The following is a 26,854-nucleotide window of genomic DNA, read 5'->3' as shown; positions in this document are numbered from 1 at the left end:
ACAGCCACGCGAGGTAAGTGGCTTGAGGTATCGCAGACATCCATCACTGCCAACAACTCCATTGGACAGTGCTGGCAGATTCCGACCAGCCACCCAGAGACGTGTCCGTGACGCAGCCAGCCCTTCTTCTTTGGATCTGCTCATACTGCTGCCCGCTTTCCCCACCTCTGTGTGCCAACTGCTACTCTCTTGGAACCTGACGCTGTATTGCCAACAGCGCGTGGTAGGGCCCCTGCCGGCTGGACCCGTCACACACCCACGCTCTCTAACACCTGCTCCCTCCACAGGACTGTGTTGGTTTCCAAGGTGACCGCATATTTATGTTTCCCTCCAGAGGCCAGATGACACCCTGTGCAGGTATTCCCTCTGTTAGCAGCCCCTTTATTCTCAAAAGTGTGCTCACGCAGACACCAGTAACGGCCCCTTCCTTAGTGTCTCTTATCGTGTCCCTGTCATGCATATGACCCTACACTTGGTGACTTCATCTAAGCCCAGTGACCTCCCAAAGGCCTCGCCTCCAAGGCCATCGCTTTGGGAGTTTAGGCGTCTACATAGGCATTTGGGGGAGCACATTCAGTCCGGAACCATGAGTGAGAGAATTTAGCCAGTGAGCTGTCAGGAGAGTCTGGGAAAATGCCCGCAGAGGAGAAGAGGAGCACCTGCCCAGCCTCTCCTCACCGCCCTGGGGGCGGGTGAGTGAGGATGAGACTCTGGAATGGCTGCCGCCAGCTGTGACCACCAGGAGAAAGCTAATACAATGGCAGAGATGCCAAGCTGAACCTGTGGCATCTCAGAATTACAGAACTGGTCCAGTGTGGAGCTGACCCATCTCTGACCCACTTCTTAGGTCTGAGAACAGCTAACACCACCACTCCACTCCATCTCACTTCTCTCGGGAGATGCCCAGTTCTGTCTGGGACCTCCTGCAGGTCACTCAGGGTTTCAAATGCTGAAAGGGCGGCTGCATAGGAGGCCCGCTATGATTTCTCCCGAGTGTGAAATCTCTAACTCTTTCTCACAAGAAACTTGATGATGGAAAAATATCCCAGGCAGCATGCCTTTAAGACTGAAGAGGAGCCGTAAGTGGTTTGGCTCAGTGGATAGTGTCGGCTTGAGGACCAAAGGATCCTGGGTTTGATTCCGGTCAAGGGCATGCACCTTGGTTGCAGGCTCCCCCCCGGCCTGGGCCCTGGTCAGGGCTGGTGCAGGAGGCAACCAATCAATGTTTATCTCACACTGATATTTCTCTCTGTCTTTCCCTCTCTTTTCCAATCTCCCTAAAAGTAAATTAATGGAAAAATATCCTCGGGTGAGAATTAAAAAAAACCAACCAACCAACCAACCAACCAAACCAAAAGACCGAAGAGGGACCAGATAACTCCTTCCAGAGTGTTCCCAGTTTACTACAGTTTAAAATCCGTTTCTATCCTAGAATCCTACGCATCTTGTAAAAACTAGTTTACCTGGTAACTGGCAAGAAATGATTTGGTTTTGGCAGAGGCACCAGGGAAGGCCAGGCCCCGCTGCCAAAACACAAGCCAGCAAGGCACTCTTTGTTCTCAAGGTGGCACCTTTCACCGCTCCTTCCTGCTCCCAAGGCACCTTGCTGAGCGAAACACAGCGTGGAGCTCAGGAGGCAGTGGCTGGAGTCCCCCTGCCGACCCATTCGGGGGAGGGGAGGTCGTCTGCAAAACTTCCTATTTCACTGCTGAACTCACAGCTCATTTAGGAAATGGCAGTTTAAACACCCACCGGATAAATGACCCATACCGAAGGAGAATTCATACACAGCCACACTCAGCGGCCAGTTTCAACACGTTCATTTTTGTTTTCCCAGCTGCCGCCATGTCAGGAGAGACTTGGCCAAGAAGAGCAGTGTATGGAACGCCAAGGGTGGAACCCTGAGTTTGAACTTTAGACAGCAAAGCTCTGTCCTGTAAGTCTCACTGCAGTAAGTTATATGATTTATCACAGTCTTTTGCCTGCTCTTCCATGTCTGGGCTAATCTTCATGTAACAGATACGACTGTGGGTGACTCATACCTCTTTTAGAATCAAAGAAAGTAGTATTTTCTTTGGCAGCCTTTATTGACTGAATGAGCTTTAAAATATGGATTTAGCAATGCTCAATACAGATGAGCTGTTAGATCGTGCACATTCTAACTTCACGTTGAGTTTTGTGCAATCCTGGAGAGCCCCTCCTTTGTCCTCGGTCTAAGGAACAAAGACAAATACCAGTAAACCGAAGGCCCATTTTAGGTAACAGAGCTTCAGGTTGTCCCTTTCACCATTAGATGGCGCTGGTCTACCAGGAAGGCAAACCCCAGGAGCTACCAGACAGTGGCCAACAGATTCCCAGGTCCTCAGTGGAAACAGGCCTTTTCCATTGGCCTCAAGGAAGTGGGTGGCCAAAGGGAAGATGGGGAAGGCCAGTGGCTTTTTGACAGCGGTATGAATACTTTTACAGGACAAATCTTAGTTTACGTTTCTTCTCTCTTTTCCTTTCTGGCATTCCAACTTGTAATGAAACTAAGCTAACGATCTAGTGCCAAAAGGTCAGGCCTTAACTGATGACAAACCACAGACCACTGCTGTAAACAGAGGTCATAGGGGCGGGCAGGAGGCATGGGGTTGGGGACCTGGTCTCTATCCGGCGTGGCCCATTAATAACATTCCTGAATCCAGTAACCGGTGCACTGTGGATGCTCACAAAATGTCAAGCCCTCTTCCCTGGACCCCTGTTCCTTCCCTTAAGCTCCCTGCCCAGGAGCCAAATTACCGGTTCCCTGACTGTTAGCTCCCTGCCCACGAGACAAGTCCGGGGCACCCAGAAGACTGGCACCTGAGAAAGCACAGAAGCAGCTGATGAATGTGTTAACATCAGACAAACACCACCCAACGGTCCCAACCACCCGGGCGTTACAGATTTCATGTAAACCATGAAATTCAGATGATGATTCCAGGCTTTCTAATCATACATACTTGAGCTCTTGAATTTTCAGAGAACGCATCTGTGCCCAAGGCACTTGCCGGTTTAGCTGTGACAGATGGGCCCGCGGGGAGCCGCTGGGATGGGTCGGAGAACAAGTGTACTACACCTACATCACTCTCAGAGGAGGAGGAAGCACTTGATTGTGAGTGTCAGCTGCCAAGGCAGTCCTGGGACCTTGGAAAGGGCAGGTGCTACTTCCTGCCAGGGAAGTGAGGAGAGGGCTAGGGCAGGGGGTGGCCAGAGCGTGGCCTCGGAGAGCAGGATCTGCGGCTGCGCCCAAGGGAGGCTGCCACGGGGGAGGTGGAGGGAAAGAATGGGGACTTGGAGACTGAGGGCAGAGAACAGGAAGTCGTGTGGTTTGACTCCCAGAGCAGGCGATGGCAGCAAGTAGAAAATAAAAACAAATGGTTGGGCTGGGGATCTTCACTGACCCCACACGGCATGGGGAGCTACTGGCAGCTTCTGGCAGGGAACACTGGACCTTCAGCGCTGGTCTCCTCGTGGTGTGTGCACAGCATATTCCCCTCCTGTGCTCTGTTTTACTCATTTTAGCATCAGCGGATGGTATAAATCCTGCTCTGGCTCCCTTCATCCTAATCGCAAGCTTTTCGTATGATAAAAATCTCAATACATGAAAAAAATAATTTGAAGTAAAAAAAAATAATCCAATGTTATATGTGGTATACCTCTGATACTTTAAGATAAACTCAACTGAGAAAATAATCTTTCATTATATGTGAACTATATGGTTGAAAGTGTTATTAGCCGTTAAATTTTGTGGTACATTGAAAGGAAAAAAAAAATAAGCTGTGGTTAAGAAATGCTCAAATTGATTTAAAGCTCATTTATGATCTCAATTGAGGTTTCTGATTTTTACTACATTTTGATAGTTTTAAAAATACCAATCCCTATTTAATGAGTAATTTCTTTCCATATCAATATTTGTATGCTTCACTCATGAATAAACTATTTTGCAAACTTTAAACTGATAATTATCATTCTTAGACCTGTCTGATAATTAGATTAATGGGAAGTTTCTATCAGTACATATTTCTGGATCTCAGCTTTGAGGATTTTAATTTAGCTCATCAGATATTTCTAATGATAAGGGAGAATTTAGGCTGAATGAAGATTCATGTCTTTTTGTAAAGTCCTTTCTCTAAGTTTCTGTTGAGTTGCCATTTCCGTTATTTATTTTTAGAAACAAAACCACGTGTGAAATTATGCATTTCTAAAATTTCTGGATAGAACTGATTATTCTTACAGCCTTCAATACCATCTAAGTTATACTTGAATTTATCCTAAAATCTGTTGTCCAGTTGCATATTAGAATACTGTAACACTGATGGTACTAATAACATATGAGTTGCATTGTGTTTCCCAAAAGAAGGCAAGTTGAAGTCCTAACCCCTAGCGCCGTGGTTGGCAAACTGCAGCTCAAGAGCCACTTGCGGCTCTTCCACAAAATACCACCGCCTGGGAGAGTCTATTTTGAAGAAGTGGCGCTAGAAGAAGTTTAAGTTTAAAAAACGTGGCTCTCCAAAGAAATTTCCATCGTTGTACTGTTGATACCTGGCTCTGTTGACCAATGAGTTTGCCGACCACTGCCCTAGCGTCTTAGAATGTGACCTTTTAGGAATCAGGGTCTTTGGAGATTTAACCAACTTGAGGTCATTGGTGTGAGCCCAACATGATCACTGTCTTTATAAAAAGCGGACAGTTGGATACAGGTACTGTTAATGCTATTGCAATGTCTTTCCTACATTCATGATTTAAAGGAAGTCTCAGTTAGCAGGTAGTGAAAATAGGTATGTGATTTATTCCCAGCCATGTCTAAGGACTCTCTGAATTTTGCTTATGGACAGGAGTAAGTAGATCCCAAGTAAAGAACTCTTGAGAAGAAAAGATTCTCTGCTTTTATTCACAAATTCTCTCATTTTTTCATTTAGATGGACTTGTGATAATGATTGTGATAACTATGGGGGTATCACCCCAAATCTCCTTCTGGTATGTCTTTCTTTTTCTTTAAATATTTTATTTTATTTTTAAAAATATTTTTTTACTGATTTCAGAGCGGAAGGGAGAGGGTGAGAGAGATAGAAACATCAATGATGAGAGAGAATCATTGATTGGCGGCCTCCTGCACTCCCCCTGCTGGGGATCGAGCCTGCAACCCGGGCATGTGCCCTGACCAGGACTGAACCTGGGAGCCTTCAGTCGCAGGACGACATTCTATCCATAGAGCCAAACCGGCTAAGGCTGGTGTGACTTCCTGAACTGCAGAGGGAAAGCCAAAGCTCATATACCACAGACTCCCTTGCAGCTAAGGTTCTGAATGTGATGCTTCAGATTCAGCCAATCAGTGCTTACATGAGATGGGAGAGGAAGAAGTGGAGCTGGCAAGCGTGGATGTGGCTGTGTTTGGGTTTTTGCAGCCTTAGTGCCCACCACCAGATTCCTGGGTGCCAAGAGGCAGAGCACAGTACATTTAGCTGGTATGGATCCTAGCAGCTGTCACATGGCTCTGTGAGCGGCAGCAATAGCATCCTAACCACGGAAGCTTCCAGACTGCCAGAGTGGCAGTGTCTCCTGTTCCCAGGAGAGGCGGCCCTCTCTGTGTGCTTGGGTCCGGCTGTATGGCTTTGATGTCTTTGCTGATAACACAAACCGTGGTCTGTTTCCTCAATCTTTCCTACACTTACCAAATCAACTTTCTGTCCTGAAATAAACCTCTTCTTGCCTTGACTAGCTAGAGTGACTTGTTATCTGCAACTGAACTCTGACCTGTACAGACTATAATTTCTGTTCTCTCCTATAAAAATCCTGTTTCCTTAAGAACTACTTTGATGAGTTGCTTTCCACTCTTTACCAAAGACTGCCTAGATGGCCCCTGGCTCGCAAAGTCGACTTTTTGCTGGTGCAAATGTGGTAAGCATCCAGGAGAAACCGCACGTCACATTCTGAATTTGGATCCTTCCAGGCTAGCAATACGTGATAGACACTCCTTTGTGATGGTGGCTGGCTGCATCAGCCACACAGTCACCCAGGTAACCACCCGGTACTCTACAGTCATGCGTCACGTAACGACGTTCCGGTCAACAATGGGCCATAGGCATGTGATGGTGGCCTCATGGGTTATAAGCAGAAAGCATGTTTGTGACTTTGAAAGAAAACGCTGGAACTGACATCCATACTGAATTTCCTGTGAGCTCGGGGTGTGTAAGAGAAGAGGAGGCTCGGCATGCTGTCTCCCTGGGATGCACACACACGCACACACTTGTGTGCACACACTCCCTTCTCTCCCCTCCGTTTCCCTTCCTCTCTGTCTTTCCTCTCCGTCTGTCCCTCCCTCTCTCTCCTCCCCGCTCCCTTTTATCATTTCTCATCTCAGGCTTATTCTCTGGGTCTGCTCTCCCTTCCGTCCTCCCCTCCCCCATGTCTATTTCCTGGCCGGAAGACCCTGTTCACAGCCCTCCTCCGACCCCCAAAGCGCGCATACACGTTGGTTGTTGTGCTGCATTTTTATTGTGTCCCTTTAAACACAGTGCAGAAAGTCATGGGGGTGTGCCTTCTCCATGTTTAGACGGACAAGTACCGCTGTATTCCGTTGCCTACAGCAGTCAGTACCGTGACGTGCTGGACAGGCTGCAGCCGTGGAGCAGCAGACGGCCCCGGTGACTTCCAACCGTCTCATTGCACGGACATCAGCTAATTACTGAGCTTCTGCGGCTCTCCAAAATATCTGTATTTTTTCGATTTGACACGCAAACAAGAGTATAATTTTGATTCATTCACACCTGATGGCTATTGTGTTGGCTGTTGCCATTTTTCTTATTTGACAATCGAAGGGAACCGAGGTCAGTGCCCATGACTAAGCAGCCAGGCCCTGCATGTTTTAAGCATTCCTGCGGCACCCAGACCGCCTCCAGCGCCCCCCGCGCCGGGGGACAATGCTGGGCCCCGCACAGAGCCTGGGAGTGGCGACCGGGCCATCGGGTGCGGACGTGCAGTCTGTGCCGTTGGCGCAACGATGGTGTTGCCTAAGGACACATTTCTGGGAGCATTCCTCCGTCAGTCTGTGAAATGCCCGCTCTGTCTCATAGGGAGAGAAGTAGGAATTTTAGATGGGACTCAAGATAACTGCCCCCTGGCGGCTAACGGAGGCGCTGGGAGCGCTAACGGGTGAGGCCGGCCAGGGCGGAGGTCAGTGTAGGAAGGCACTTCCCACTGGGAGGCCTTGGACACACAGGAGGCGATGGGGCCGGACCCCGGAGCCGGAGCCTTTGCCTGTGCTTCCAGCTGGAGCACATCCGGGCAATGGCTACAGGCTGCTCCGACCAGGACGGGCTGCACACTCATCCCAGAGCGGACTGGAAGGGCGAAGGCCCCCAGAACTGCCTCCACTCCGGCCAGCGATTCTCACTCCCAAAGGGCAGAGCTGGGGCCAAAGGAAAGTGAAAACACCAAATGCCACCGTAAGAAGCACCTGAGCTGCTGATTTCTCTGCCGCTGTTTGAATTGGCCTGCTGTCACCCGGGAGGACGGAGGGCTCCTCCCTGCAGGGGGGGGACAGTGACCGCACAGGACAGGGGGGCTCCTCCCTGCAGGGGGGGGACAGTGACCGCACAGGACAGGGGGGCTCCTCCCTGCAGGGGGGGACAGTGACCGCACAGGACAGGGGGGCTCCTCCCTGCAGGGGGGGACAGTGACCGCACAGGAGGACGGAGAGGGCTCCTCCCTGCAGGGGAGGGACAGTGACCGCACAGGACGGGGGGGGACAGTGACCGCACAGGAGGATGGAGAGGGCTCCTCCCTGCAGGGGGGGGGGCAGTGACCGCACAGGAGGATGGAGGGCTCCTCCCTGCAGGGGGGGGGGCAGTGACTGCACAGGAGGATGGAGGGCTCCTCCCTGCAGGGGGGGGGGCAGTGACCGCACAGGAGGACGGAGAGGGCTCCTCCCTGCAGGGGGGGGGGCAGTGACCGCACAGGAGGATGGAGGGCTCCTCCCTGCAGGGGGGGGGACAGTGACCGCACAGGAGGACGGAGAGGGCTCCTCCCTGCAGGGGGGGGGGCAGTGACCGCACAGGAGGATGGAGAGGGCTCCTCCCTGCAGGGGGGGGGGCAGTGACCGCACAGGAGGACGGAGGGCTCCTCCCTGCAGGGGGGGACAGTGACCGCACAGGAGGACGGAGAGGGCTCCTCCCTGCAGGGGGGGGGGGGCAGTGACCGCACAGGAGGATGGAGAGGGCTCCTCCCTGCAGGGGGGGGACAGTGACCGCACAGGAGGACGGAGGGCTCCTCCCTGCAGGGGGGGGACAGTGACCGCACAGGAGGACGGTGGGCTCCTCCCTGCAGGGGGGGGACAGTGACCGCACAGGAGGACGGAGGGCTCCTCCCTGCAGGGGGGGGACAGTGACCGCACAGGAGGACGGAGGGCTCCTCCCTGCAGGGGGGGGACAGTGACTGCACAGGAGGACGGAGAGGGCTCCTCCCTGCAGGGGGGGGCAGTGACCGCACAGGACAGGGGGGGGGCAGTGACTGCACAGGAGGACGGCGGGCTCCTCCCTGCAGGGGGGGGGACAGTGACCGCACAGGAGGACGGAGAGGGCTCCTCCCTGCAGGGGGGGGACAGTGACCGCACAGGAGGATGGAGGGCTCCTCCCTGCAGGGGGGGGGGCAGTGACCGCACAGGACAGGGGGGGACAGTGACCGCACAGGAGGACGGAGAGGGCTCCTCCCTGCAGGGGGGGACAGTGACCGCACAGGAGGACGGAGAGGGCTCCTCCCTGCAGGGGGGGGGCAGTGACCGCACAGGAGGACGGAGAGGGCTCCTCCCTGCAGGGGGGGGACAGTGACCGCACAGGAGGATGGAGGGCTCCTCCCTGCAGGGGGGGGGGCAGTGACCGCCCAGGACAGGGGGGGACAGTGACCGCACAGGAGGACGGAGAGGGCTCCTCCCTGCAGGGGGGGGACAGTGACCGCACAGGAGGATGGAGGGCTCCTCCCTGCAGGGGGGGGCAGTGACCGCACAGGACAGGGGGGGACAGTGACCGCACAGGAGGACGGAGAGGGCTCCTCCCTGCAGGGGGGGGACAGTGACCGCACAGGAGGACGGAGAGGGCTCCTCCCTGCAGGGGGGGGACAGTGACCGCACAGGAGGACGGAGAGGGCTCCTCCCTGCAGGGGGGGGCAGTGACCGCACAGGAGGACGGAGAGGGCTCCTCCCTGCAGGGGGGGGACAGTGACCGCACAGGAGGACGGAGAGGGCTCCTCCCTGCAGGGGGGGGACAGTGACCGCACAGGAGGACGGAGAGGGCTCCTCCCTGCAGGGGGGGGCAGTGACCGCACAGGAGGACGGAGAGGGCTCCTCCCTGCAGGGGGGGGACAGTGACCGCACAGGAGGACGGAGAGGGCTCCTCCCTGCAGGGGGGGACAGTGACCGCACAGGAGGACGGAGAGGGCTCCTCCCTGCAGGGGGGGGACAGTGACCGCACAGGAGGACGGAGGGCTCCTCCCTGCAGGGGGGGGACAGTGACCGCACAGGACGGGGGGGGGACAGTGACCGCACAGGACAGGGGGGCGGACAGTGACCGCACAGGAGGACGGAGAGGGCTCCTCCCTGCAGGGGGGGGGGCAGTGACCGCACAGGACAGGGGGGGACAGTGACCGCACAGGAGGACGGAGAGGGCTCCTCCCTGCAGGGGGGGACAGTGACCGCACAGGAGGACGGAGAGGGCTCCTCCCTGCAGGGGGGGGCAGTGACCGCACAGGAGGACGGAGAGGGCTCCTCCCTGCAGGGGGGGGACAGTGACCGCACAGGAGGACGGAGGGCTCCTCCCTGCAGGGGGGGGGCAGTGACCGCACAGGACAGGGGGGGACAGTGACTGCACAGGAGGACGGAGAGGGCTCCTCCCTGCAGGGGGGGACAGTGACCGCACAGGGGGAGGGAGGGCTCCTCCCTGCAGGGGGGGGGGCAGTGACCGCACAGGACAGGGGGGGACAGTGACCGCACAGGAGGACGGAGAGGGCTCCTCCCTGCAGGGGGGGGCAGTGACCGCACAGGAGGACGGAGAGGGCTCCTCCCTGCAGGGGGGGGACAGTGACCGCACAGGACGGGGGGGGGACAGTGACCGCACAGGACAGGGGGGCGGACAGTGACCGCACAGGAGGACGGAGAGGGCTCCTCCCTGCAGGGGGGGCAGTGACCGCACAGGAGGACGGAGGGCTCCTCCCTGCAGGGGGGGGGGACAGTGACCGCACAGGAGGACGGAGGGCTCCTCCCTGCAGGGGGGGGCAGTGACCGCACAGGACAGGGGGCGGGCAGTGACCGCACAGGAGGACGGTGGGCTCCTCCCTGCAGGGGGGGGGACAGTGACCGCACAGGAGGACGGCGGGCTCCTCCCTGCAGGGGGGGGCAGTGACCGCACAGGAGGACGGCGGGCTCCTCCCTGCAGGGGGGGGGGGCAGTGACCGCACAGGACAGGGGGGCGGACAGTGACCGCACAGGCCAGCGCTGTGCTGCGTGGCATTTGCTCTCCTCTGCCCCCAGCATGGCCCCGGGGGAATTACTGCTGTTTTCGGGGGGGGGGGGGGTGTCAAAACAAACCCCACAGTTATGTCTTAGGGCAGCGTTTTTCAACCGCTGTTCCAGAGATGTTGCCTGGTGTGCCGTAGGTGCAGACAAGACAAGAATTTTACAATTTTTCACTATTTTGTTTACTTAATATTTCATAATAAAGTAATTATAAAATACTTTCTTTGTGTTTATTTGATTCCTATTCAAGAGAATTACTTTATATATAGTCAATATAGGCTCAGAGTTAAATTTTTTAACATTTTCTAATGGTGGTGTGCCTCGTGATTTTTTTCATGAAACAAGTGTGCCTTTGCCCAAAAAAGGTTGAAAAACACTGTCTTAGAGAAGCTTTATTGACAGACAGCGTGAACTTGAACTGAAGTCACTTCATGGCTTGGGCAAAACAAGATGGTAAATGGAGCTGGCAGGAACCTGGTCCTAGGGACGCGCTGTGTGCGCTGCCCCGCCCTCCGCTCTGTATGCACTTCCTGGTGGGTCACAGGTCCGTCTACATGACACCACATGGAACCCATTCGGCAAAGTCCTACAAACCGGACCGTTTCTAAGCTATGCGGAAGTCCGTTAGCAAAGGGAAACGGATACAGTTTAAAAGCCAATTGGCTCATTGAAAGCGAGCATGACATGCAGAGGTAGCATCCCCAAAGACGTAGCATTGAAACCCTTTAAGATGAACCACTAAGCCCTGGCCGGTCGGCTCAGTGGGTGGAGCATGGGAAGCAGATCCCGGGTTCCATTCCAGTCAAGGGGACTATCTGGGTTGCAGGCCCATCCCTGGCCCTGGGTGGCAGGTGGGGGCGGGTGGGGAGGGAAGCAGTGAACCGGCGATTCTCTCCTTCCCTCCCCCTCGCTCGCTGACAATCAGTGGGAGAGGACCCCGAGGTCTGACCGCGAGAACCCCATGTGGCTGCAGCCCTTCCAAACGACAGGAATCTTAGCACTGTCACCTGGGATTGTTCACACCAGGAAATGGCCTTAAAACACCAACTCTGCGACCTTCAGCTAGAGCAGTGAAAACTATGTGGTTTAAGAGCGCGGTCTGGTTACAGCAGCTTTGTTTTGTAGGAAACGCGTGAAGGACACGGGCCTTTCTGAGAATCCAGGGGTCCCGGGCTCGCCCAGCGCCCTGGGGTCGCCGCCCCCTCTCCCCCTCTCCCTCTCCCTCCCCTTTCCCCCTCCCCCGGTTCCCGCGGGGACGAACAAAGCCGGCTCCGCAGTGCCGCCCCCAGGGCCCCGGCGCCGGGCACCCAGAGGGGCCGGGCCCGCCGCCCCCGCGGGCACTCACCAGCAGCAGCCGGGCGCCGTCCGCGCGCAGCGCCATCGTCCTCTGCCCGCGCCGGGGCCGCCGTCCGCTCCCCGCTCCCCGCTGCCCGCCGTCCGCTCCCCGCTGCCCGCTGCCCGCTGCCCGCTCCCCGCTCCCCGCTCCGCCGGCGCCTGCGGCTCCTCCCAGCTCCCCTCCGCCGGCCGCCGGGCGCCCGCCGCGCACTGGCCCCTCCTCGCCCGCCGGCGCCGCGGATCAGAGCGGCGGGCCCCCGCCCGGTGGGAGTTCCCGCAGGAGGAGCCGCCTGTCGCTCACCTGGCCGGCCCTGGTTGGGGACTCTGGGCGGCAGCCCCGCCCCGCCCTCCTCCCCCGCCCTCCTCCCGGGCGGAGCTGGCCGCGGGGCCACCCGCAGGCAGGGCCGGGCCACCTGGCAGACAGACCCGCCGTGTCCGGGGGGGACCCGCTGTGTCCAGGGGGGGCCCGCGTCCTGCGAGGCCGCGCTGGCGTGTGCGCGGGCCGGGCTCAGGTGCAGGCAGGCAGGAAGAGGAGCGCCTGGGACCTGGGACGGGGTCCTCCTGCACAGAGCGAGGCCCACCTGGGGCCACCGGAGCCCTCCGCCGAGGCCCCGCTCCCCACGGCCGCAGTGCTGGCCGCAGTGCATGGCGCCGGCCCAGGCAGGAGCAGTGGTTAGCAGAACGGCACAGGTGACCCCTGGCCAACCAGGCTCCACCAGGAGAGCTCCAGCGGTGACCGGGGGAAGGCACACTCGCCATGTGCGTTACAAAATCCCCGACACGAAGTGTAACTAGAGGTCAGAACCCTTCTCCTGGACGCCCTCCTGGGCCTCAGGTTCCAGATCCGTCCAGTTGGATTCATGATGCCCAGCGCACAGGGTTGTTCCAAAGATTAAACCAGGAAATCTGTGCGAAGCATTCTGCAGTGCCTAGCACCCGAGGGTGCAATAAATGGCGATATATTACACAATAGTTATTGCAAGCGTACACGTTAACGTGAACTCTTCCTGAAAAGCATCAGCAACAGATTGAGAAACTTCCGAGAAAGGTTAACGAGTGGAGCTGGAGTGATGGAAGAGCCCGTGAAAGTATGAAGGATTGATCTGCTACTAGAGAATTTGGCCAAAATGGCCGAGTTCCTTCTGTGGTGGGAAGTGCCTTCGTCTCCCCTCCCCCAAGCTCCCCCCACCTCCTCGGTTCTGATCTTGCCAGTTTGCCAGATCCAGTGCGGTTGCCATCTCCCCTTTCGTCCCTTTTGCCATTTAGTTTGTTCCTCTTCACTGAGCATGTCATTTTGTTGGAAATGCAAACTAAGTGTTCCTTCATTCAAAGAAACAAAAACAGGTCTTTATGAAATAGATCTGATATTATGAACTAATGTAACTGTAACTACTATAAACTATTATAAATGCAGTGCTAGACATATATGAGGATGCAATATAATCCTAGAGAAGGGAGTCCCTAACCACACTTTGAACCGTGAGTTAGAGAATCTCTTTAGAAAGTGTGTGTGCAGCGAGCTGATTCGTAAAAGAATAGTGCTGAGGGAGTCGCTGGGCCTGCCAGCACAGCGTAACTCAGCACAGCCGCTGTTGGTGAAGAGTCGGGGTTTCAGATTTATCCGTAACAAAAGCGTAGTTTTCATGCTATTGACACAGAAAGGGAAGCCAGAAGCGAAAGCGTGTGTGTGTGTGTGTGTGTGTGTGTGAAAGTGGAATTTGAGATATTAGAGCAATATCCAAGTAGAAAAGCCTAGAAGTAGTTAGAATTGAAAAGAAGACAATTACAGATCAATTTAGGAGGCAGAAACAGTTACCTAATTTTCTAATTTTTCTGGCCATTCTTTCTCAATTCATTTCTTACTCTCTGCCTCCCTGCTGCTGTACATGCTATGTCTTCTGAGTTATTTCCTGCTTGGCACCAAGCGTGAGTCTGTAGCCACTCCCAGTGTGCAGGTCTGTCACAGCTAGCTCTCCCAAGCCCCAAACTGCATGCATTTCATAGGGGCCTCAGATGACCCACCCAATTCGCAGGGCTGTCAAACAGCATACCTACAAAATGGTCCCCCCGCCCCTCCCTGCACTGCTCAGCCGCTTTTCCTACCTGCTCCTTGGCCTTGTCAATTTGGCCATCAGGCCCAGGCCCTGAGAGCCATCCTCAGCCCTCCTTTCCCCGTACCCTCCGTACGCAGTGACCTCCCGCCCCTCCGCTCCTCTCCTGGGTGACTCTCTCCCGATGACTCACACACCTGCCTCGTGGCTGTCGCTCTGTGGCCGTGGTTATTTCATCCACGTCCGCTACTCCACCCACCCTCCTTCTCAGGATTGTTCGCACGTTGAAAGCAGAGGTCACAGCACATTCATGTGGGCCCAACCCGTTGTATCCAGCACACGTTAGACAAGCAATAGAAACGTGTCGAGACCAATTGTAGGGAAAGGTGTCTGGAATATCCACTGTGGATAAGCTAATGGTGGCTCTGATCAGACAGTGTAGGTCTGGGATTGTGTGTGCGTGTGTGGACAAGCATAGGTGCCCACACACTTGTGCATGTGGTTTTCGGTGGCTCTTATTTGAAGTGTGAGTGAACAGTGAATACGTTTTCAAGGTTATTTTGGAGGGTAGGATGTGTGTGTGTGTGTGTGTGTGTGTGTGTGTGTGTGTTTAAAATGACAGTAAAGACCCAGACTGTAATATTTTCTCTAACCATACTGCAGTGGGAACAGGAGCAGGAGCAGAAGAGCAGAGGGTGGATGTGAGTCAGGGCTGCAGAGTGGCCTGGCTGACCAGTGAGAGGTGTCAGCACAGATGAGTGCAGCAGGAGAGACAGTCAGGGCAAAGGTGGAGGAGGTCAGGGGCCGGCTGAGGAGACAGTGTTCCATCAGGTGGGGAGACAGGGGAGGATGACTTCTCTGTAGGAGGAGCCGCGGTCCCTGCCTGCGTTCGCAAGGCGCTAGGTGCCAGATGCTGATATTCCCAGGCCTCTCCGGTGAGATGGACCTAGAGGGGCCCCCTCAGGCCCTGGGAGAGGAGCACTGGCCCGCCTAGGGTGCGGTGGCCTCTGGTACTAACGGGGAAAACGTGCTGCCGTCCTGAGCTGGAATTTACAGAGAAGCACCGAGAGCCCAGCAGACGGCAAGCCCCGTGGTCTCACCGAGACGCCAGCACCTCTTAGTAGCTTTGGGGACAACATCAGTGTGAGAGCACAGCACAGAGCCCACACCCGAGAGGGAGGGCCCTAGGCGGTGAGTCACCTGGAGCCTGAGCCGTCTGCCCCGCAGGCCCCGTGACTCAGTGTGTGACACTGCTGCGGGGAGGCGGAGTCCCTGGCTCCCAACCCCTGAGGACAATGCTGACTTGGTCATGGGGTGGGGGAGATGGGACAGGGGAGGGTCATGGCGGGGAGAAGGAGGTGGGACAGGGGAGGGTCATGGGGGGGAGAAGGAGGTGGGACAGGGGAGGGTCATGGGGGGGAGAAGGAGGTGGGACAGGGGAGGGTCATGGGGCTGGGAAGAAGGAGGTGGGACAGGGGAGGGTCATGGTGGGGAGAAGGAGGTGGGACAGGGGAGGGTCATGGGGGGGAGAAGGAGGTGGGACAGGGGAGGGTCATGGGGGGGAGAAGGAGGTGGGACAGGGGAGGGTCATGGGGCTGAGAAGAAGGAGGTGGGACAGGGGAGGGTCATTGTGGGGGAGAGGGGGGAGAAGAAGGTGGGACAGCTGCAGAATCGAGTTTGGCCCAGAAAGGAAAGGAAAGCTGCTTGTTCCTGCACCTGGGCAGAGTGCTGAGCCTGGTTTAAGATTTTTTCCAGAACTCGTCATGCTGGTTTAAAGGTGATAAGAAGGTAGCCGTGCGGGAAGGAGGTGGGTTCCTAGCAGCAGTCTCTGCTAGTTCCCTTATCTTCCCAGGAATTCCATAAACGAAGGAACCCTCCGCCAGGCCAGAGGCCCCATCTAGTGCCTCTCCCTCCCGCTGACTCACGTTGCAATCCTTACCCAGAGGCTCAGGGCTGCGTGTGCTGCTGGGAGGGGGTGTGCTATGGGGATTCTCATTGGGGCAGGTGCCCCCAGCTCCGGCCTGCTTCCCGCCTTTGCACTCTTTCCCCAGAACAGCGGTGGGCAAACTCATTAGCCAGCAGAGCCAAATATCAACAGTAAGACGACTGGAATTTCTTTTGAGAGCTAAATTTTTTAAACTTAAACTTCTTCTAACGCCACTTCTTCAAAATAGACTCGCCCAGGCCGTGGGATTTTGTGGAAGAGCCACACTCAAGGGGCCAGAGAGCCGAATGTGGCTCACGAGTTGAGGTTTGCCGACCAGGGCCCTAGGTCCTTCAGTCCAGCTGTGCACACACTTGACTCCCTGGCTCTCAGCTTTTCTGCCTCTCAAACGCCACCTTGTCCGTGAGGCCTTCTCTGGCCACCCCGCTGACCCCTGCGCTGCCCCACCCCGAGCTCCCCCTCCGTCCCTCTTCCTGTTCTTGGCACAGCACAGCTCAGGACCGGGCGGCCACCTCCGTATGTCTGCTGCCCTTCGCCACAACGCCAGTCTCACCAGGGCTGGGGTTCTCTCTGTGAACTGCTCGCAGGACCTGACCCATTGGGGTTTTTCGGTGCCTCTTATTTGAAAGTGTGAATGAGTGAACAGTGAACATGTTTTCAGGGTTATTTTGGAGGGTAGTGTGTGTGTGTGTGTGTGTGTGTGTGTGTGTGTGTTTAAACTGCGGGTAAAGATGCAAAGACTGTTGTATTCCTGGAAGGATGTGAGTACGTGTCCCCACACTAAATGGGGGTGCTGGGAGGCCTGGTCCACAATGGACACCGCCCCCTGCCCCCCACTTTGTCCCATGGGTTTCGCTAGGACCCCTGCACAGCACAGGGCGAGGAGTTCAGAGAAGGGAGAACAATTCTGTGTCCCTCCTCTTCCTTAAGCCTCCTTTCTTCCCGGGGGGCAAAGGGCGAAGCCATAAGCCACAGGGAACCGCTCCCTCCGCAGTGAGCAAAGGGGGCACTCAGGAGGCAGCGTGCCCCTGGGATGGGTTTTCCCAACTCCATTTTCTGAAGACGCTTCAGAATGCACCTCTGGCCTTGGTTCTGCCCCTGGGTTTGTTTCTGGAATTCCTGGGAAGATAAGGGAACTGGCCGAGGCTGGGGAAGGGGCTGGAATTCAGGCCAGCAGGCCAGGCTCTGTGGGCTGACGGTAGGAGAGTGTCAGACAGAAACTGCGGCCTGACCCATGTGCCCTGACCCCGTGTGGCTGACCCCGTGTGGCTAACGACCTCAGGGAGACCCTGAAAAGCCCCTCAGCAGTTTTGCATTTGCACATAGACAGTGACCTTTTTAAGGAATGAAAAAGCGATGTCACAGCTTTGGCGGTGGAAACAGCAGCTCTAAAGATCCTTTCAGAAGGACCCAGACCAATGGCTTTCACAGAGAGAAGCAGAATCTCAAAAACAAATACTTTCCATTTTAAGGTAAAAAACAAGGATTCAAAGATATGAAATCACTCATTTTAATTGACTTTCGAAATTAATCTTGTTGGTGATTTTTATTTTAGTACCACACCATGTAATACTTTGTTAATCAGCTTGTGAGTTGTTTATGGTACTTGTTAAAATGATTAGAGCTCATTGAAGTACTTCAATAAAGATGCTACTTACTCGCATGTTTGACGTTTCTCAGGTGGAGATACGGGGTGGATTCTAGTGTGGAAGGGAACGGAGCCTGAGTGTGAACTTGGCCACAGAGGCATGACCTTGTGGATGCATCTGTCACAGGTGTCCTGCACAAACATATTGAGAATCACTGCTTTGAAGGACACATTTGGAAGAGCCGTGCTGCCCCCAAATTACAATATTATTATTGAACCCCAAATGAGATATTATGAATGGCAAATTATTTCTATGTACTAACTTTACTTTTAAAAAAAATATTTTTTTTGATTTTTTACAGAGAGGAAGGGAGAGGGATAGAGAGTTAGAAACATCAATGAGAGAGAAACATCGATCAGCTGCCTCCTGCACACCCCCAACTGGGGATGTGCTCGCAACCAAGGCACATGCTTTTTGATTGGAATTGAACCTGGGACCCTTAAGTACGCAGGCTGACGCTCTATCCACTGAGCCAAACCGGTTTCAGCCTAACTTTACTTTTGTTTCCAGAGTAACCGAAAATCTTTTCACATGACAAACAAGAATTAAAAGGCTCAGAGGCATCTACACACAGCTGAGGCCGTTGGCAGACATGAAGAAGAGAATCAAAATGTCTCTAGAATCTGAGCATTTCAGGAAAAATGTCTGTTTCTAAACCTGCTTTGTTTGTACTGTAAATGTTTTATCTTTGTTTTTGAAGTGGGCCTACTGTGAGTTTCATTGCCGCATCTAGTTCCCACTTAAAAAAGATATTTTATTACGTAGAAATATGTTCAAACATTAAGCAAACCAGTTAGGCAGAACTTTGATACATAGAAGGTTGTGGGGGGAAAAATAGTTTGCGGTCTAGCCTTCCCAGTGGAAAATCCTTTTCTTCCTCCCGTAGACAGTGGGAAAAAGTTTTAACGTTCCCAGTGACTTACCAGCTTGCCCGAGGACAGCTGTGTTTACCGATTTTTAAAAAATCATAAATGATCACCACTCCATGCCTTGAGAGCAGACCTCTCCTTTTACTAGGCGATTTTCTGTGAATTTACTGCCACTTTTTTCCCCCTCCCATCAGGATGTGAATAACAGCATACCTCTGGAGAGAGTCACACCCATGTCATGCAGAATCAGGACAATAAAGGTAAGTCAGTCAGACTTCTCCTGACTAATTCTCACGGTCTGGAAGAGGAGGGGTGCGAATCATTGTGTGTCTGTCTTAGCTGTGGGATTAGAACACCCCGCTGAAGTATCGGTAAATTTGATGAGCATGGAGCACGGGAAGCAGAACACTATGCCTGGGAAGACAGCATTGAACAGAGTGATGGTGCAGGTGGAGGGCTGCTCTGTGGGCCGTGGAAATGCATTGTGGGCCTCAGTTGTTTGGCCCGATGGGGAAGCTAAGCCTCAGACTTTTCAATAATCGGACTCTTGAGTTCACAGGGTATGGTTTATTGTTCTCCGTACCTTGGATTTTTACCTCAGAGGTCTGAATAAGCCATTTAACACAAACAGAAAATTACAGGAAGATTGTGGCTTCTCGGCTTCCAGGGATAACAAGATGATGGAGGCTCTCTAGATTGTTTTACTGATTTTTACTTCTTAGAGACCAAGTACATTCGGTGATGTACAGAATGGGGAGCCTGAGTCCCAGGGTGCTCTGAGGTCCTACATGGACGGAGGACACACATGTGGTTTGAGGGACACTGGACAGTGTCTGTACACAACACAGTCCAACTTCTGGTGAGAGTACAATTTCACTTTGTTTTCTGAGTCAACAGATATTTTCTAAGTACTACAGGTATTTACACTGGGGAGGAGTAACACAGTGCTTTGTGTGATTTACACTTTACTGTGAATTAATATGTTAAACGATTTAAAGATGCATCAGCTAGTTATGCTCAGATTTTTAAAGGAGGCAGGAGGTAATGGCTATGAAAACATGAAGCACACCACGTTCTAGAAATAAGGAGAGAACACATGCAAAGGTAAAGGCAAATTTCCCTTCCTTCCCTTTTGTGTGGGGTTAACGAGCTTTTGCAAATAAAACTCTTTTCACCTGGCCAGAAACTTGGCACCTCAAACTGTACAGAAACTGAGCAGAAGCGAGTCATTCTGAGTGTGTCGGTGCAGTAATTGCTATTCCAGTGGCATTACCTCATGAATGTGTCCTCCTGGAGGTGGGGTCAGTAGCATCATTCCTTTCATGCTCAGGTTCAACTAATCCCACCCGATCCCACCCCACCCCACCCCACCCACCCCCACCCTTCCCACCCTCCTGGCTGCCCTATTCTGCTCGGTGCGAAGAATATAATTAGACCTTTACGGAAAAAGCCTGCCCTCTGCCCGCTTCCAAGGAAGCCCCATGGAAAATCGCAGTGGCGATTCTCGTGAGCTTGGCTGTCCACCATTCAGAGGAATTTCCAGTGCAGGACAGACTAGACGGGACAAGCCTGTGACTACAGCAAAAGATTAGCCAGAGAGAAATCCTACAGCCAGAGTTTAGAGCTGCAGAGCGAGAATTAGCGAAGTCAGTTCCTGACTCTGCCTTTGATCAGCAAGTTCCTTTTCAGCCTGTTCTTTAAGCACCTGAACAGTAAGACTCTGGGTTAGGTCATGTTCTGAGTTTGTATGGTTTCAGTGGCTTGGCTGTCAGCATTCCTGAGTTGAGTTCATTTTGAAGATTTAAATTATAAATGACAAAGACGTGCAAAGAGCTTCAGTTGCTCAAAGACACAGCTAGTAAGTGGGGGAGCTGTGATTTGAACTCAAGTATTATAGTTTGTCTCCAAAGCCTGAACACTTAGCCCTTAACTCAAAACACAGAATTAAAAAACCAAACCAGACCAAACCAAACTAAACCAAACCAAACGCAAACCATTTCAAATTTACCTTTTGTTAACCATTAAAATATGTATAACCTACCATTATTTTTGGTTGACTAATAGATGGAATGAGATTTAGAATTTTTCTCTTAGGTCTTCCTGTAGTTTGATTTTCTGCAGACATTAGCAGGTTTTATTTGCCCGATAACTCATTGTTTCCTGTCAAAATATCCAACATCTCCTGACTTGTTCTCTCAGTGGGTACATCCCAGTCCACCCAGAGCTGGCTGAGGTAGCAGCAGCGTGCATGGGCTTGTCCTGGAGGTCCAGAGTCTCTGTGGCTGGGAGGAGCAGGCATCTGTCATGTTGGCAGCACAGGCCTTTGCTGTTGTTTGCATCTTTGAGAGGATATGCAGAGGCCAGTACAAAGGAGGACAGTTCTGGGATCAAAGAAGAGTGGCAAGTTAGAAAATCCGTCAGAGTTCAGCTCAAGCAGCCATACAGTCTCTTTTGAGGAAGTTCCAGTAGCAATTCATAACAGCCGAGAAGCAGAGGGAAGATGCAAAAGAATAAATATAATCAGAACCTATTAGACTAAAGGTTTATGACACATTAATTTGTTGACATACAGACAAAAAGTTGCCCATATTAATATAGGCAATTGACGAGAGTGAAGACAAGCATGTACCCAGAAATCATCACCACAATTCATGCCATAAACCTACTCATCACCTCCAAGGGTTTCCTTATGCCATCTATTGTTACTATTCTTTTTATGCTAAATGCACTTAACATAAGATTTACCCTCTTAGCAAAATTTTAAGTATACAATATAACATGATTAACTGTAGGCTCTGTTCTATACAGTAGATCTCTGGGACTTACTCATCTTAAATAACCAAATCTTTGTACCCTTTGACTAATACTTCCATTTTCTGTTACACATTTCATTTTCTTCTTACTAATAAAAAGTTGATTAGTAAAAATGTGGATGAGAATATGTAAAAGTTTGGTCAAAAAAGACACCTTCATTCTGCTCTACCTAAGAAAGCTGACAGACCCAGATGGTTCTTTATTGTAAATAATAAATGGAGAGAGACATTTTCGTGCATGTATGTCTTCTGTGTCCAGTCCGTGGAGCCGGTGACAGAAAGACCCTGCCTCAGCTAAGCCAAGGACATGGTTGCCTGAAGCAAACGTGTGTGGATGCGAGCTTGTGTGTGTTTTACCTCCTGGCGAGGACATATATCTCACTATCAGAGCTGGTCAGTTGGACAGGGGGACACGGGAAGATGTAACTGGAGTCAGTCTCACATTTTGTCTTAGACACTCATTTTTGGCTTAGTAAAAATGCCGCCTTGCAGGAATGAAAACCATGCCAGTATGCCATCTAAGTAAATATGGGATTACCTGATTCTGTACCACTTTATAATTAAGAAAGCTTTTTGCAATCTCCTCCTGATTGGGAAACCATATAAAAGCTCCCTGTGCTTTCTGAAAAATGAGGACATATGTATTCTTTCAGCATTGGTGGTTTGCTTATATTATCATAATCTGGTGTACTGTGTTTTCACATGAAATCTTCTGCTTGCTAACTTAATAATGAAAAATTCAGCACACAGAAAACAGTAGAGGTGTTCTAAGGCATAATATTAACACTTTGTACACCATAAGCGTCTATAGACACAATTAAATTAAAAATATTGTGGCATGTGGGATGGTTTCAGTTTTGGATGTGTGGCAGTTAACTGGTTAAAAATACAATGGTCCCATGTACTTCTAGGGAATAAAGGAGGAATGGGGATTATTACATCTTCAAAGAAGGAACACACGATGCCAGAATGGTGAGGGATTATTAATTTGTTCCATCATCCGCTGACTTCCTGGTTGGTGTGCGGATGATGGAATAAATTCTCATCCCTCACCATTCTTCTGGCCTCGTGCGTTCCTCCTTTGGCGACCTAACAGAGTTGGCTTTAAGGAGTAAAATAATTGTGGCAGTTAAAAGGTGTTGTTTTTCACAAATCATGGGAAAACTAAGATGAATGCACCCACTTAAAGTTATAATTTAAAAACAAAACAAAACAAAAAACAAGCTCATAGATGCAGAGAACTAATTGGTGGCTGCCAGAGGCCAGGGTGGTGGTGGTGATGGTGGTGATGGGGTGGTGTTGCGGGGGAGAGGGGGAAGGGGGTCAAAAGGTACAAATTTATTATTCTAGTTATAAAAGAAATAAGCCTAGCCGAAACCGGTTTGGCTCAGTGGATAGAGCATTGGCCTGAGGACTGAAAGGTCCTGGGTTTGATTCAAGGGCATGTACCTTGGTTGCAGGCACATCCCCAGTAGGGGGTGTCCAAGAGGCAGCTATTGATGATTCTCTCTCATCGATGTTTCTAACTCTCTATCCCTCTCTCTTCCTCTCTGTAAAAAATCAATTTTATATATATATATATATATGTATATGAAATAAGCCTGGGGATGCAGCAGTGTACAGCGTGATCACTATAATTAATAATACTGAATCGCATATTTGAAAGTTGCTGAGAATAAATCTTAAAACTCATCACAAAAGAAAACATTTTTTTGTATGTAGAGTGACAGTTGTTAACTAGATTTATTGTGTGTCTATTTCACAATATTTACAAATACCAAATTAAAAAGAAGTTATGCTTATATCTAGACATTTATTTAACCTCTCCTAAAAAGTGTACTGTCAAAATAATTCTTAAGGAGTTTACTGAAAAAGATTACATGACTTCTATGTAGCTTGTTTTGTTGTTAAATATGGAAGAGAACTGGACATTGTGCCCTGAAAAATAACCTCACACATACTTCAGAATAGCAGCAAATCATGTACTTGCATTTATTTTAGTCCATCTCTCGATTTCTACTTCTTTCTCTCTCTTAATGTTAGATATACAAGAGAGATATGTCTAACTCTTTGTTCTCTATCTCTCTATGTACACATACATGCACACACACATGGGTGAACAAAAGTAGGTTTACAGTTGTAGTAATCCTATATAATAAAAGGCTAATATGCAAATAAACCGAATGGCAGAGCAACCGGTTGCTATGATGCACACTGACCACCAGGGAGCAGATGCTCAATGCAGGAGCTGCCCCTGGTGGTCCTTGTGCTCCTACAGGGGGAGCACTGCTCAGCCACAAGCCCTGAGCCAGATGGCTGGGGAGCATAGCAGTGGTGGCAGGAGCCTCTCCTGCCTCCCCTTAGTTGGACATTCCCCCAAGGTCTCCTAGACAAGAGAGGGCTCAGACCAGGCTGAGGGACCCCCTGAGTGCACGAATTTCATGCACTGGGCCTCTAGTAATACATAATTAACAAATAATAATAAGTGAAGAAACTCTTTCTTATACTTAAACTGTAAACCTAATTTTGTCAACCCCTGTATGTATGTCAACCCCTACATTATATGGCTTCTTTAATCTTTAGAATTGTATCTAGATTCTAATATTTTAAATATTTTAAAAATAATTTTGACTGCTTTCTTTCCAAATTTTCATGTTCTACTCAAACCTCAGAGCTGAAATAGATTATTCTGAGAGTAATAATTGTCAGCAGTGCTGAGTAATTATAGTCAGACCTTTACATTTCTGTCACAGTGCTGTACGACCTCGAGGAAGCCACTTTGCTTTTCCAGAGTCTCTGCTTTCGGGGCTGCAAGCTGAGGGTCCTTTAAGAATTAAATGAGACCTGTCACTCTGGCCGTCTGGGAGGCAGCCCCCACCCTGTCTCGCTTCTCCCCACTCTGGCCGCTGCATGCATTGACACTTGCTCTTTTAGACTGTCATTTGCTTGCTTTTTAGCAACATCTCTCTGTGTGTAGATTTTTTGGTTTGTATTTGTAAAAAGAACCAAAAGTCAATGTATTAACAAAAAAGAAAGTAAAGACACCAACCTAGCCTGGCCGCGGAGGGAGGGGATCTCAGTGCAGCCTGGGGCTGGTAAAGCTCAGAATCTCAGTATTCGTCCTGGGAAGCGGGTCCTCCTGTCACCGGCAATGCAAATGATTGTCTTGTTTTCTGATCAGTCATGCCCCTGACACAGAGCCTCCTGGGCAGTGCGGTTGAACCAGTGTTAACCACATACCCTGTGACTCAGTTTCTCTCTGTCACCCGGAAGAGGAGCTGAGAAAGGGCTGAGTTGCCCAGAACAGGAAGGAAAGACCTTGAACTTCCACCTGTTTCTTCATTTCTAGTCACATCGAAGCTAGTCAGTTGGATGTATTCCTTTTACTCTCTTGGCTTTTGAAAATTAAGATTTTTATTCCTTGAATTTTCTAAGAATGAGAGAAACTGGTGGTATTTACCTACGTGGCTTTCATTTTTCCTGAAATTGAGTTGATCATCCGAGTTAGGTCGTACACTTCCTTCACTCAACATCCATTCCAGTCCAGTGTCTGCTCCCCTGCACTCCAAGTCCAAGTCCGCATTTAAGAGTGAGGAAGGTCAGTCAGAAGCAAGATCTGACATTCTGAAGGGACTTACATTGTGGCATTCCTTAAAAAAAAAAAAAAGACATAAAACGACAAGCATTAGCAACTCCCCTACCCCCCCTCGCTGTGGCTAACGGCTGTCCCCAGAGAGCCATGGTATATTTTTCCAGTGTGTTAGGCTGGAAACTTTACCTTCTCTTTATCCCAACTTTTCTCTCTGAGTCATCATAGAATGTCAAAACTTGCCTGAAAGATGAGGCTAGATTACCAAAGAAATGATAAACATGTTACAGCACCCTGTTAGCACAAGTTTGCCCTGACCTCAACCAGCACCGTCTGCATCCACCTGAGGAAGGTCCTGGGACTCCTGGTATGTCCTTCCTGCCTGGACAGGGGGCAGCTGGGAAAATGACAAAAACATAAATTGGAAGTCACTTTCTTATATCATGTTTTTAAATAACTATTGATTATAGAGAGCAGTTCAGCTTTTAGTGAATGGTTAAGGAAGTATTCATTAAGTGTGTCACCAAAAGTTTTATTATAACCATGTTATACTATTCAAGTTTTAATATATACTGTTGTAAATTGATGATACAGCAAGTAAAAAGACAGTTTAAAAATTTTTTTCTGCTTAAAACAATTTTTATTTTTGATGAAAAAATACAGAGGCATTTGTTACTGTGGATGTAATTTTACATGGCGAATCAGCTGAGGTCCCCTGAGACAGGCTGCTGTGTTCCGGTTTCAGACACATTGAACTGCCGTTATTCCACTCCAGCACCTCCTGCCAGGCATGGTTTCCTCTTCAGTCCGACAAATGCAGCAAAACCCCATGTCCCGAGAAGGTGGGTTTAAGAGGCAAAGTTAAAACCCTTTGAGAATCCTGAGTACACTTTTGAACTCGGAATAAGGGTAATTATGACCATTAACGTAACTTCTGTATAAACAAAGGCACAGCTCAAGATCCCAGAGAAAGCGTCTTTGAGACACAAGAGAAGGGGTGCCCAGTTGTCATAGCAAAGCGACTCCCTCGGGACCCCGCAGGCTGCTCCCTGAGGTTAAGTTCCCCTCAACCCGAGACAAGCACACCGCAGGCCCTGCAGCAGCAGCAGCCCTGCCTGGGAGAACACGCAGCCTGCACCCCCAGGCTAAGCTGGCAGTGCCCCGGGAGTTAGGGCACGGGGAGAGGGGCGCATGCTGGATGGAAGGACATTTAGGGGTCTCTTTCCCCCAGGGTCTCCTCAAGACTGCATGCACTCTTCGGGGTGAAAACATAAACACTTTACTACTTAGCATTCCATCTGGGAAAACAAATGTCAGTTTTGAATCTGGCAAAAAAAAAAAAGGAGAATTTTATATACAATTAGAGTAGTGAGCTGCACATTGCTGTCATGATAACACAGTGAAAGAATATATCCTAAATCTTAACTAACTTAACATTGTTATGTCAAGAGTGAAATTGCTGTAGCTGTTTAATAATTAAAAAAAAAGAGCGAGGCTTGAAAAAAATCGATGTTCCTGATGCTGCTTATAATACATATTGACGAATGTCGTCTCGTGCTATCCTAGCCAGAGGCCCCTTTTGCTCATGAGAAAGCCAGGTTCTGTATTTCCACAAAGTCTGTAGGCGTTGTATACGTAATAAACATCAAAATGTGACATGTGTAAGTAACCTCTACCCACCGGCATTTAAAAATAAGGAGCATTTTAAACTATTAACACAGGATTTGTTACTAAGAAGCATGTAGGAAGGAGTTCAGTGTAAAACATTTTCTTTGCAGAGATCATTTCAAGATGAATAAAGAAACCCCAGATACTATTTACAACTTACTAAACGTTCTTAAACATTCCGTGGTAAAACTGTCTTATTGTTAGACTATGAGGCATACAGCTGCAGCAAGTTAGCCCTTAGCTTGGGGAAGAGATGCGCTTAGGGTCTCCCGCACCAAGGAGATGGAAACATCAACTCTGACTAGTTTTCTTTTCCCCTCCTGAGCCGCTCAGGGTGCTGAGCCAGCACTGAGACTTGTACATCACTATTCATGGCCCAAGAAAAGGCAACAGAGACAAGAACCAGGCCC

The 26,854-nt window shown here is 51.0% G+C and overlaps 1 protein-coding gene and 1 long non-coding RNA gene across 2 annotated transcripts in view; one reads left to right on the top strand and one right to left on the bottom strand.

The window, feature by feature from the left end:
- Window positions 1-11,921, bottom strand: part of DSG2 (desmoglein 2) — a 29,869-nt gene extending 17,948 nt beyond the window's left edge. The window contains exon 1 of the mRNA XM_045574904.1: window positions 11,867-11,921. Within this exon, the coding sequence (XP_045430860.1) occupies window positions 11,867-11,906 (40 nt within the window). The 5' untranslated portion in view covers window positions 11,907-11,921. The remainder of the gene's footprint in view (window positions 1-11,866) is intronic.
- On the top strand, window positions 1,474-26,250 carry LOC118707395. Its single transcript, XR_004984259.1, has 3 exons — window positions 1,474-1,488; window positions 4,501-4,505; window positions 26,150-26,250. It is a non-coding gene; the product is annotated as an uncharacterized LOC118707395 (long non-coding RNA).
- The last annotated feature ends 604 nt before the right edge of the window (window positions 26,251-26,854 follow it).

This window comes from Pipistrellus kuhlii, unplaced genomic scaffold, assembly GCF_014108245.1.
Source record: "Pipistrellus kuhlii isolate mPipKuh1 unplaced genomic scaffold, mPipKuh1.p scaffold_m20_p_6, whole genome shotgun sequence".
In the NCBI taxonomy this organism is placed as follows: Eukaryota; Metazoa; Chordata; class Mammalia; order Chiroptera; family Vespertilionidae; genus Pipistrellus; species Pipistrellus kuhlii.
Note: the sequence above shows the minus strand (reverse complement) of the source record. Positions and strands in the feature narration are given on the sequence as shown.